The 13430-nt window shown below is 43.8% G+C and overlaps 1 protein-coding gene across 2 annotated transcripts in view; it reads left to right on the plus strand.

Annotated features, from left to right (window-relative positions):
- The first annotated feature begins 472 nt into the window (after positions 1-472).
- The window catches only part of TAF1C (TATA-box binding protein associated factor, RNA polymerase I subunit C), an 81436-nt gene continuing 68478 nt past the window's right edge, over positions 473-13430 (plus strand). For both annotated transcript variants that reach the window (XM_030192748.1, XM_030192749.1), the window contains exons 1-4: positions 473-760; positions 3868-4025; positions 4433-4526; positions 10321-10430. In XM_030192748.1, the coding sequence (XP_030048608.1) occupies positions 3888-4025; positions 4433-4526; positions 10321-10430 (342 nt within the window). In that variant the 5' untranslated portion in view covers positions 473-760; positions 3868-3887. The remainder of the gene's footprint in view (positions 761-3867; positions 4026-4432; positions 4527-10320; positions 10431-13430) is intronic.

The raw sequence follows: 13430 nt of genomic DNA on the forward strand, positions 1-13430 counted from the left end.
GGCTTCCTTGCTTACAGTGGACTAGATAGGCTCACTTCCACTCCTGTCTATTAAACCTCCTTGCAGCAGGTTTGTTTGCTTTGTTTTGAGTGAACGGGGATGACGGCTGCACTGGGAAGGGGAAACTTAGATTGTCCTAATTGGCTTCCTTGCTTACAGTGGACTAGATAGGCTCACTTCCACTCCTGTCTATTAACCCTCTGTGGGGCAGCTCATAGGTTTGCTTGCTCCGTTTTGAGTGTATAGTGTTGACGGCTGCGCGGAGGAGTGGAAACAAAGATTAACCAAATTGGCTTCCGTGCTTATTGGCTCACTATCTACGCAGCGCTGGGTTCTGGGCTAGTGATCGCTGCATACTGTCTGTGACGCAGCAGCGGCGTCACTACTAAACTATTACCTGATGGAGAACGCTAGATCCCGCCCCCTCTGACGTAACGTCGCCGTCACGTGACGGGGCCTGGCGCAACTCTTAAGGAGGACAAGATGGCTTCGCAAATACGAGGGTCCGGGAGAAGAATCTTCAGCGTTGAACACATCAACAGCCTCCTTTTAAAAACAATTTGTGTCGGTGGATATACGTAAAACGACTGGGCAAAGAAACCATGAACTTTGAAAGGAATTGAATCCGTCTTTTACCTCCTCTGACGCAACTTCCTGTTTCCGGAATTCCGGCAAGGCGGGACTGTGTGTTCTGTGCTGCGTATCATAGGGGGGGGGGGGAAGGAAAGCTGCAGCATCGTTCGTTAGTGGGCGACCTCAGGTATGAGTTTGATTTGGGGGGGGGGGGGGTCCGGGTCGCATGTGTTGTCGCTGCGCTTTTCTTTGACGTAACTTCCTGTTTCCGGAAGTCCTCCTGGGCGGGATTGTCTGATTTGTTGAATGGTAGTAAGAGGGGAGTCAGTGAGGTGGGTTGACTCCTAACTCCCCTCTTGCAAATTAACGCTGTCAACTACTGAACATGATGTAAATAGGAACAACAATCATAGTTTGAAATGTCTATATGCGAATGCCAGAAGGAAGCCTAAGAAATAAGATGGGGGAGTTAGAATATATTGCACTAAATGAAAAATTAGATGTATTATGAATCTCTGAGACCTGGTGGAAGGAGGATAACTAGTGGGACACTGTCATACCGGGGTACAAATTATATCGTAGTGAAAGGGTGGATCGAATCAGGGTTGCCAGGTGGAAAATGTTTTTCCCACCCAAACCAGCCTAAATCCAGCCCAAACCCCGCCCCTGACACCCCCACCCCTGCGTCATCACCCCTACCCCTGCCGTCATCAACCCCGCCGTCACCGGCCCCGCCTCCCTCATCATCGGCCCTGCCTCCCCTGTCATCGGCCCCGCCCAGAACGTCACTAACCCCGCCCAAAATGTCACTAACCCTGCCCCCCGCGGCAGAAAAAAACGCCTGAAAACCGCCCAAAAGAAAAAAAAGAAGTCCAAAAAAACGCAACCCGCCGCGGGCAAAAATTTTCTGCGGCAGGTCGCGGAAAACCGCCCAATTGGGCAGTAAAACCGCCCACCTGGCAACACTGGATCAAATTGGTGGAGGAATAGCATTGTATGTTAAGGAGAGCCTTGACTCAAATAGATTGAAAACTCTGCAGGAAACAAAACACATCTTGGAATCCCTATGGATTGAAATTCCATGTTTTAAGGGGAAAAGAATAGTGATAGGAGTGTACTACCATCCACCTGGCCAGGATGAACAGACAGATGTAGAGATGTTATCAGAAATTAGGGAGGCTAACAAACTGGACAATACAGAAATAATGGGTGATTTCAATATTGACTGGGTAAATGTAACAAGTTCTGTGGTCTGACCATAGCAAACTACTACTATTTAGCATTTCTATAGCACTACAAGGCGTACGCAGCGCTGCACAAACATAGAAGAAAGACAGTCCCTGCTCAAAGAGCTTACAATCTAATAGACAAAAAATAAATAAAGTAAGCAAATCAAATCAATTAATGTGAACGGGAAGGAAGAGAGGAGGGTAGGTGGAGGCGAGTGGTTACAAGTGGTTACGAGTCAAAAGCAATGTTAAAGAGGTGGGCTTTCAGTCTAGATTTAAAGGTGGGGCAAGACATAGGGGCTCAGGAAGTTTATTCCAGGCGTAGGGTGCAGCGAGCAGAAGGCGCGACGTCTAGAGTTGGCAGTAGTGGAGAAGGGAACAGATAAGAAGGATTTATCCATGGAGCGGAGTGCACGGGAAGGGGTGTAGGGAAGGACGAGTGTGGAGAGATACTGGGGAGCAGCAGAGTGAGTACATTTATAGGTTAGTAGAAGAATTTTGAACAGGATGCGAAAACGGATAGGGAGCCAGTGAAGGGTCTTGAGGAGAGAAGGAAGCGTTTAGTAGCAGGATTGGAAGATCCAAGTAACGTTAATTAATTAATTTATGTGGAGCTGCTAGGTATAAAATTAAAATTATATTAAAAGAAATTGGAATTAGATACATTTAAGAGGAGGCTTGGGGAACTTAATGTGGAATTTAAGGGTACTGGGAGGAACTTGGGGTACTGAGATGAAATGAAAAATCTCTATTTATAAAAGGCACCACCAACGTTCTATGAAGCCTCCATCCGGAAGTGTGAAGGGGGAGAGATATCCGGTTTCCACATGAGTGTCTGCCCCACCCTCGCTCTCTCTGTAACACAAACAGTGAAGGAAAACACAGCAAAGCACGAAATCAAATCGCTCTCTCTCTAACAGTGAAGGACTCAGAGGGGGGAGGGGAGAGAGGGCAGGGAGGGACACACACACTCCCACATGCACACAGAAGAAAACCTTGCTAGCCCCCGTTTCATTTGCATCAGAAAAGGGGCTTTTTTTACTAGTTAGATATAATAGGCATCTCTGAGACCTGGTGGAAGGAGGATAACCAGTGGGACACTGTCATACCGGTGTACAAATTATATCGTAGCGATAGGGTGGGAAGGGATCTAGGCGTCAACATTGATGATACGTTGAAACTCTGCTCAGTGTGCAGCAGCAGCAGCTAAGAAAGCAAATAGAATGTTAGGTATTATTAGGAAAGGAATGGAAAACAAAAATGAGGTATTGCTCCATGGTGTGACCACACCTGGAATATTGTGTTCAATTCTAGTCACCGCATCCTAAAAAAGATATAGTAGAATTAGAAAAGGTACAGAGAAGGGCAACGAAATAGGTGATGGGATGACTTATCTATGAGGAAAGGCTAAAGCGGCTAATGCTCTTCAGCTTGGAGAAAAGACGGCTGGGGGGGGGGGATATGATAGAGGTATATAAAATGAGTAGAGTGGAACAGGTAGACGTGAATCGCTTGTTTACTCTTTCAAAAATACTAGGACTAGGGGGCACGCAATGAAGCTACAAAGTAGTAAATTTAAAACGAAGCTTCACTCAATGTGTAATTAAACTCTGGTTACCAGAGAATGTAGTAAAAGCAGTTAGCTTAGCGGGGTTTCAAAAAGATTTGGATGGCTTCCTAAAGGAAAAGTCCATAATCCGTTATTAAAATGGACTTGGGGAAAATCCACTTCTTATTTGTAGGATAAGCAGCATAAAATGTATTGTACTGTGTTTTGATCTTGCCTGGATTGGCCACTGTTGGAAACAGGATGCTGAGCTTGATGGACCTTCGGTCTGTCCCAATATGGCAATACTTATGTACATGTCCTCTCCAGGATGGGGGTGGTCCTTACTGTATATCCTCTTACCTGTTTACAGTGTATCCACTTTATGGGGCTAGTGCCATGGTTCTGACTTCTTCCATCTGATTCCTCTCCCCCCCCCCCCCCCCCCCACCACCACCACCACCAGCACCCCCTTTGCCTCACCATTTCTCTCATTGACCTTTGTCTTTTTCTCTACAGCTCATTTTGGACATCTAGTGATGGAGTTCCCAGAGTCTCTGTTTCCTGGGTTCTACCATGTTGGTCCCTCTGACCGAGATCCATCCGGTGGCCCACTGGTGTCTGGGTGGGGAGAGTACAGAAACGTCCTGGTAGGCGAAAGCAGCAGTCGGTCTAAGGTGAGACTAGCACAGTACCTGTTCTCCTTTCTTTCGCAGAGAAAGCAACTTATTGGCACCTTTCCAAACATCCAGAGGCTCGGAGGACCTCTAAACGAAGGGGTAAAGGACCACAGTTGCTATAATGGGATGGGCTGTGATTGCTGTGGGTTCAGATTTAATTAAATTTCAGTTTATATTCCTAGTATGTCTGGTTATTGTCTTTTCTCAGACAACCTTAACTTTGGCTGAAAATTGACCTTACTAATAGGCTTAGTTGGCAGTCGATAGTCTGAGATTCCTGGCACTGGGGATGCTGCATGGGAGGAGTTAGGTTCATCAGTGATCAGTTCATTTTTTTTGTTCACTTATTAACAGCTCTGCATCTTGTTTCAATTCATGGTTTCTGTCTTCCCTCTCTCCTGCAGACCGAGTTCACCTTTCAGCCACTTTACAAGAAGGATGGCGAGAGGTGGGAGCCAGCTCAGGCTGTTGCTTGTCCCATTCTTCCTCACAATACAGGTAAGAAAGTGCCTTCCTTCCATGGGTGATGTAATCCTTTCAGCCAATACTCTGGCGTGGAATTTTAGCACAGACGTGTCTTGGACAGTGCTGAGCAAAAAGGGACCTTTAGAACTAGAAATGTAGTAGCCTAGTGGTTAGTGCAGTGGACTTTGATCCTGGGGAACTGTATTCAATTCCCACTGCAGCTCCTTGTGACTCTGGGCAAGTCACTTAACCCTCCATTGCCCCAGGTACAAATAAGTACCTGTATATAATATGTAAACCGCTTTGAATGTAGCAGTGGTGTAGCCAGACCTGAGATTTTGGGTGGGCCCAGAGCTAATATGGGTGGGCACGCACTGTCTATATAAGTATGAGCAGTGTCTCTTGGGATCCTACAAAATAATGCCTTAGAATTCACTTGATGATGGATTTCTAAGTAGTCTGCCCAAAAGCTGCCCTGCATCAGTATAACCACATACATACTTAATGGAAAAATTGATATTTTTAAATATAATTACATTATCCCACAATCGCTCCACTGCAAAATGCTATACACAAACTTGTGCAAAAACACACTCGTATCCTTACTAAACCATAACAGCACTAATTCCAAGGACAGGACGAGCTACAACCTTATGCTTGAAAAGGCAGAACTGTAATTACACTAGGCTCTAAAACACCAATACACTACCTCGTTAAAAAGAAAAGCAAAACAAAAAGGGCTGCAAATACTACATGCTATCAGAATACTGCAGCTTGATCACACATGAAAAACACATGACACAAGGAACTAGAAATCAAAAAATATGAAGGCAAAATACTGAACTGGAAAGTTAACTCAAGAAGTCAGACTCAGCATGCAGCAATACCAGAAAAATTGAAACTTACATGCAAAATATCAGAGATGCACATTTCCAAAAGCTGACATATTCCAATTAATAAATTCTGAATAAAATACTTTTTCTACCTTTGTTGTCTGATCTATTCGCTTTGGTCCCAGTGTCTTCTGTTTCATGCAGTGTCTTCTTTCCATCTGATATTTTTTCTCTCACCATGTCCACCATCCTCTTGTGTCCTTATGTGTCCTGTCTACCATCTGTAGCCCTGTCCCTATCCTTCCTCAACTCAGCAGTTTCCCCTCCATCCATGTCCAGCATTTCTCCTCACTCCCCTCCATCCATGTGCATCTACTTCCTCTGTCTTCCCTCCCCTCCATCCATGAGCATCTCCTTCCTTTGTCTTTCCTTCCCTCCATCCTTGTCCAACATTTTTCTTCTCTTCCCTCCCCTCCATCCATGCGCATCTCCTCCCTGACTTCTCTCCCCTCCCTCCATCCATGCATGCCCAGCAATTCTCCTCCTTCCCCTGCCCTCCGCTCCATGTCCAGCAACTCTCCATTCCCCTGCCTTCTCCTCCATCCATCGTCAGCAAATTTCCTCTTTCCCCTGTCCCCTCTAGCAATCCCTGTTGTCCAGCAATTCTCCTCTCTCCCCTGCCCATCCTGTTTCTATCCATCTCCTTCCCCATTCTATCCAGCATCTCCCTCCCCCTTCACAGCATCTCCCATTTGTCTCAATAAAGAACGACAACGTGGATGCAGCTTGCAGCAGCTCACAGGTTTGACTGCTTTAACTTGCCTGAACGGCGACGGCTGCGCAGGGGAGTGGAATAGATAAGCTGCTGGCTCATTTCCACTCCACTCCCCAAGTCACAGCGGCGAACGGGCGGCCCTAAAAGCAGCAAGCAACCAGGCTCGTCGACTCCGTCCTTCCTTCGCTTCCTGCCCTCTCTGCGTGCGTCCCGCCTTCCTCTGATGTCATTTCCTTTCGAGCGGGCGGGACACTGAGAGGGCAGGAAGCGAAGGAAGGATAGAGTCGACGAGCCTGGCTGCTTGCTGCTTTTAGGGCCGCCCGTTCGCCGCTGCGGGTAAGAAAAAAATAACATCAGAGCTGCGATTGGCTCGCAGACTAGGACCCAGGCCCACCCGTGGCTACGCCCCTGGAATGTAGTTGCAAAAACCTCAGAAAGGCGGTATATCAAGTCCCATTTCCCTTTCCCCCTTTCCCTTATGACATCACAAGATCAGAAGTGAGCCAAGTATTGGGCGATCAAGCCATTGTGACATCACTGATGAGGTTGGCTCTTATTGGTGGAATGAGTGGAGGAGTAGCCTAGTGGTTAGAGCAATGGACTTTGATCCTGGGGAACTGGGTTCGATTCCCACTGCAGCTCCTTGTGACTCTGGGCAAGTCACTTAACCCTCCATTGCCCAGGTACAAATAAGGACCTGTATATACTATGTAAACCCCTTTGAATGTAGTTGCAAAAACCTCACAAAGGCGGTATATCAAGTCCCATTTCCCTTATGACATCACAATATCAGAAGTGAGCCAAGCCATTGTGACATCACTGATGAGGTTGGCTCTTATTGGTGGAATGAGTGGAGGAGTAGCCTAGTGGTTAGTGCGGTGGACTTTGATCCTGGGGATGAGCACAACAGCACCCCAATTTATTTTCATTTATAGTTGGGGGGGACCACAATTGGGAGAGAGTCTTCAGAACCTATGAGTGGTAATGTAACTTCTTGAAGAATGTATCCATCCTAAATACTAGACAACAAAACTCATACCAGAACTGGACTAAACAGAACTCTCTATTCTTGAATGCCTAAGTTACTCTGTCACGATTGAACCTTAATGCATTACCGTTTTATTTCTCATCACGAAAATGAATTCTTGATTGCCTAATCTACTCTGTCATCTTAATGTAATATAACTCTGTATTTCTCCTTCCGGAACAATGTAAGCCACATTGAGCCTGCAAATAGGTGGGAAAATGTGGGATATAAATGCAACAAATATAAATATCATAACGTGATAGGGTAAAGTACCATTTTTTTTTAATGTAGAGGGCCTATAGATTTTGCTTTTTTAGAAACTGCCTGGCAGTGATCTCGGTTGCTTTTACCAATAAGAGTAGTGTCATTTTTTTTTTTACTTGAGATGCTCTTGCGTTTTCCAGAAACAGGGCTGACTCTCTTGACTGACAGTAGAATGTCCTTTTTGGAGGGGAATTAGTGTAAGCTCTTTGAGCAGGGACTGTCTTTCTTCTATGTTTGTGCAGCGCTGCGTGCGCCTTGTAGCGCTGTAGAAATGCTAAATAGTAGTAGTAGTAGTAGTGTAAGTGAGGCTGGTGACTGACTAACAGAGCTAGTTTACAGGGAGAGAAAGAGTGAGGGGAACAGGAATGGAAAATAGGGACCAGATTACCAATGCTACCTTCAGAGGAGAACTAAGGGAAAGGGACTTGATATACCGCCTTTCTGTGGTTTTTGCAACTACATTCAAAGCTGTTTACATAGTACATACAGGTACTTATTTGTACCTGGGGTTAATGGAGGGTTAAGTGACTTGCCCAGAGTCACAAGGACCTGCATTGGGAAAGGAAAGGAGCAGTGGAAACCATCTATCCAGGAGAAGTACCAGGACTGAGAGGCCCAGCAGAGTGTTCCACGGGAAAAGGGATCCTCTACCAGGACTATGTACTTTCAGGCCCAAAAGAACCCAGCTCCTGGAGAGATACCATAGCAGCCCTCTCTGGAACTGGAGAAGGGGGTGCTGTAAAGGTCTTTGTTAAAGAAGGTTCCTTTGCATCCTGTCAGACCAGTCCAGACAAGTGGGTTGTGTCTGTCTACCAGTGGGTGGACACAGAGAAAGTGAAAGTTAATAAGAATTTGAAAGGTAAGGGTTGAGGTTGCTGAAATGACGGCTGAGGCAACTTTGCAAAAAGCATTGCACAGGTGATCTGTGTTCCCAATGTAGGGAACATATAAAGTAGTATAATTATCAAGTGAAATTAGCAAAAAAGGCATATTATGTAAAAATTATTCAGAACAGTGAGAATGGTTCTAAGGATATTTCAGAAGGTTATAGGGGTTAGGCAAGGATTAGATAATTCTAAATTGCCATCAGTAGATGAATTGAGAATTTTTTTCCTGTCAAAGGTGGAAAATTTGAGAGCTAATTCTGTGTCACTGCCCACTCCAGATGAGAATAGAGAGGATGGAGTTACAGATTCTTAGAGATCTTAGATATGTCTAGTGCTTTTGATGTTGTAGATCATAAAGTACTATCTACACTACTAGACGACATAGGCATCTGTGGAAGCATCCACAGATGGTTTATGGGCTTTCTCAAGTCTAGATCATATCAAGTTAAAATGTCAGGAACTACTACTTCGTAAAACAAACAGAAAAGTGGGCACAAAACCAGGAGTCCCAGAGACTGGATCACAGTAAAGCTAAAACCAAATTTTATGTATTAGTATATTTGACTCGACACAACCGTTGTGTTTCGGCCAAAAGGCCTGCATCAGGAGTCTACAAATAAAAACAGTAAAAATAGACATTTAACATAACATAAAAATGAATTGATATATAAATCTAAATAAGACATGTATATAAAACAACATAAAACCATTATAATAATATGTAGAATATTAATAAAAATACAAATGCAAAATATATATCAAATGATCAGAACAACAGCAAAATCATAATAATAATAATACATGTGTAACAATTAAGAATGTTGATATGTATGAGAGAATAAATAAAATGAATAAAACAAATAAAACAAAATGAAAAATGTGTCTGTGGGGAAATAATTCTTAAAACATTATGCGACAGTATAAAACAAGAAAAAGTAGAAAAAAGGAAAAAACAAAAAAGAAGAAAAAAGGAAAAAATGAATAGGAAAAAAATAAGGAAAAATTATGTAAAGAAAAAAAATATATGAGTAAAGAAAAAAAAATATATGTATGTGGCGTAATTTAAAAATACGAAAAAGGACTAACCTAAATACTAAGGTAGACAGCTAATGATGATCCAGAATGAGAAATACTGGCGAATAGTGTATAAATGGTCTGTGAAAAAGAAGAGATGTACAAATATTAACAAAGTATCCAATGCAACCATACTACTTCTGCATGGTTCCCGAACTGTGAGATGCCTCAGGGTTACTGAGGAAGGGCAGACTGGATGGGCCATTTGGCCTTATCTTCCATCATGTTTCTATGTTTCTGTCCTCTTTAATGATGGAACCATTAGGTCAACTTTTTGAAACCAAAGGTTTTGGCTCTTTCGTATATGCGGACAATGTCACCATCAATCTACCAGATCCAGACCATCCTAGACACTATCTGGAAAATCCTGGACCTGATGGAGAGCTGGGCATCTGCTTTTCACCTCAAACTGAATAGAGAAAAAGCTAAGTTCCTAGTTATCTCTAACCCTTGTAGGACACATAAGCAAAACAGTTTCACAGTTGACCAAACAACTTACCCTTTAGAGACCAAATTAAAAATATTAGGGGTCATTATCGACCAGAGACTTTCTGTTACGTTCTCTCACAATCCAGTCTGACACTGGAGTCCTGCATCATTCTCCACTTACGTTTGTGTTGAAATTCTCGTTTTATAGTACAGTACATTTTCTCAGTGATTTTAGGGATTCGTTGATATGGCTACTTTAAGTTGATGCTGCTCAGACTTGTCCCTTGGCTTCCCCCCAGCTGGTCTGGGTTTTAATGAGAAACACAGCTATCTGTAGATTGTGTTAGGTAGGGAGCAGAATATTATGCATAAATGCATATGCTTGGAGAGGAGGGGGGTGAGGCCTAGTTAACAACCCTGCTTTTCAGAGGGGGTAAAGTGTATTTTTAGTTTGGGGAGTGGGGCTTTTTACTTGGTTCCTGGGGAATCTGTTACCTCTTGCTGCTGTTATTGACAGGGTTGTGTATCATTCTTACAGGTGGTCGTGTCCCACAAGTGACTCCCCAGGACCTAATGTACAAAGAGTGCATTCGGAATCCTTACAGGAGGTCAAGAAAAGGCAGTGTGACTCTCAACTTCACCCAGCAGGTAGCCTTTGTTTGAATGGTATGCGACAATATGCAAGTCACAATTTGACCTATATTCACACAGCATCATCATTGCTGATGAAGGCCATGAATTTATTTATTTATATCCCACATTATCCCAAATAAATTTGAGTTAAATGTGGCTTACAATAAACAGTATAGAATACATAACAAAGAATAATGCATAAGAAATTAATTTGCTGTAAGAATCCAATTTTACAATCCAGTATCATAAACATACTGGGATAGCTACGGATATTAACATTTAGAAAATTTATTATGAATGAGAAATTGTACATGAAGCAAAGAGAAAGTTAACGGTAAATAGAGTAATAACCAATTCATGTAATAATAGAAAAGAATAATGAATAGACAGTTCAGTCCAGGACATGCGTGCCGTGGTATCCATTGTACATGTTACATGAATGCCTTGACATTGGCCCTCGTGTTTTGTGTGTTAAGGCATTTGCTACCCTGCTGTCCCTTGCTTGCCATGTTACACTTTCCAGGGCATCCCTTACATGTGTTGCATGCATGTCATGGTCTTGCGCTTACAACCCCACCCACCCCAAAACTCGTGTATGTTTAGACTCCCAGGAATTACATGCATGCTGTGATAGCATCCCTTCCCTCATATTGTATTACACATTTGCTAAGGTATTCTTCCCTACTTCTTGTGTTACATGTTCCACCCCCATACTACTCATGTTACATGTATTCTGTAACCTTTCCCCCTCATATGTATGCTAATTCTTCATTTATGTTTTACATGTATAGCATGGTGCTATCCCCTCCACATCTTGTGTTACATGTGGGCCTGGGCATCACCCATATCAGCTTGTGTTACATTATCCAGGGCATCGTACCCCCCCCCCCCCTACTTCTAGTTTATATGTATGGCAAGACGCAGCTCCACCCTGTTTTTTGTGTGTTTATCTAGACTTCCTTAGTGTCCTCAACAGACTAGTCCAGAACTAGTGGGTTGTGTCCATCGACCAGCAGGTGGTGATAGAGAAACAAAGATCTCTGCTCTGCCTTATTAGGTACTGTGCAGCTCAGGGTGACGTCGGTGTTTCTCTGTTTCCAGCAGGTGGAGGATGGATTCCTGTGCAGCTCCTGAATTGTTCTGTCGAGGCTTGCTCCTGAGCCAGTCCTTGGTATGGTTTTCAGTTGAGCCGGATGTTAAGGCTTTCCTACACAGCCTGAGAGATTTTGCAGCATACCTGATTGTTCTGGATCCCTCCCTCCCAGAACCTAAATTTCCTCTCATTCCTTCTTTCAGTGGGTGACCCCCCCCCCTTTTTTTTTTTTTTTTTTGAAAAGGAGACGAGCAGTTTCTGAGAGCGGAATTTAGCAGATACACTCGCCCCAAAGCAAAATGCGTACAGCAGAGGATAACTTCAGTGCTTCTTGGAAGGGGGGGGGGGGGGGGAGGGAATCGCAGAACTATGAATAAACATCTTCGGTGTCCCTTTAACTGTGCTTTGGGGTTTCTCGTCCTCTTTGCTTCTTTGTTTACTTCCATTGCAGCTTGTCTGTGTGCTGCACCAGCTGAGGCAGTGAAGTGCTGCTCCCACTGCAGTGCACAGAGAGCAGTTTCTGGTCAGTGTACTTCCTGTCTTGTGTCCCTGCGGTGTCTGCCGGAGGAGGATGGCAGTTTGAGAGGCCAAGTTCTAGACGTGATTAAGCGTGTCCTGGAGACAAGTCTGTAGTGGTTCCGCTGGCATCTCTGGCTCCCTCAGAAAATGAGGGAATGGTGCTGTTCCTTTTAATGTTTCTGTTCCTGTTGGTACCGAGTGGATATGTCAGTCTGTGCAGGCCCCTCAGATACCTTCTCTGACCTCTCTTCCTCACTCTTCTGCTGAGTTAATGGATTCTTCTGAGTTACAGGGTCTTTCAAGTGCCTTTTTGCCTGACTTTGTTCTTTTCATGCACCAAGTGTACTTAATGAAGAGGATACAGTCTTCTCAGTATTTCCTTCTCCTTCGGGATGGCTTCCAGAAGTGTTGTCAACTTCAAAACACAGGAGAATGGATCAGATTCCAGAAGATTCCTTGCCCCAGTCCGATACTCTGTCTTCTTTAGCTTCCAAATGGATGAAGGGGGAAATCCCTATGGTAGTTCTTCCTTGTGGAATAGTTGAACTATCTGCTCTGTTAAGTAGAGCCTTGTAGGTTGTCAATATATATTCTAAGGAAGAGCCAGCTTCTTCTGTTTCTACTACTTTGGGGATCCAATCATGGCAGGAACTAGAAAATCTCCCAGAGCCTCTGCATCCAGTGATGCAAGAATTAATTTGAGTGGCATGGAAATCCCCAGATGCTGGGCTTTGAGTAGCTAAGTCTATGTCTAAGCTGTATCCCCTGCAGCCAGCATTTGATTCCTTGTTGACTGCATTGAGTAAGAAAAGGACTGTCTGGTGGAAAGTGGAACTGCGCTTAAGGGCACTCAAGACTGAAGGATTGAAGTTCCTCTGAAGTTAGCCTAAAATACAAGCTATCACATGCGACCAGCTTCTCCTACATCAGTACGCAGCTATGGAATGCACTACCAACTGACTTGAAAACGATCGACGACATAACTCACTTTCGTAAATCTTTGAAAACCTATTTCTTCAACAAGGCCAACAGTGGAAATCCATAGCTAATTATAACACTTCACCACTTCACCCTATTCCGATATTTATCTTTCTGTAACTCTGCTTAGGTCTTTTTTCTTCATCCAGAATCTTTGTAACACCAATTGTATCTGTCTCCTGGAATGGCGATGCCATAACAGATGCTTGTAAGCCACATTGAGCCTTGCAAATAGGTGGGAAAATGTGGGGTACAAATGCAATAAATAAATAAATAAACACTAGAAACCAAAAATATAAAAGGGGGAGGAGGTTTGATATACTGCTGTTCTATGGTTGCCATCAAAGTGGTTTACAGCCTTCTGTGGAGTCACCACACAAACAAAAGCTCATTTCTAGCGGTGGAGGGAGTATGTATGTTAAGGC

Source organism: Microcaecilia unicolor, chromosome 2, assembly GCF_901765095.1.
Source record: "Microcaecilia unicolor chromosome 2, aMicUni1.1, whole genome shotgun sequence".
NCBI lineage: Eukaryota > Metazoa > Chordata > Amphibia > Gymnophiona > Siphonopidae > Microcaecilia > Microcaecilia unicolor.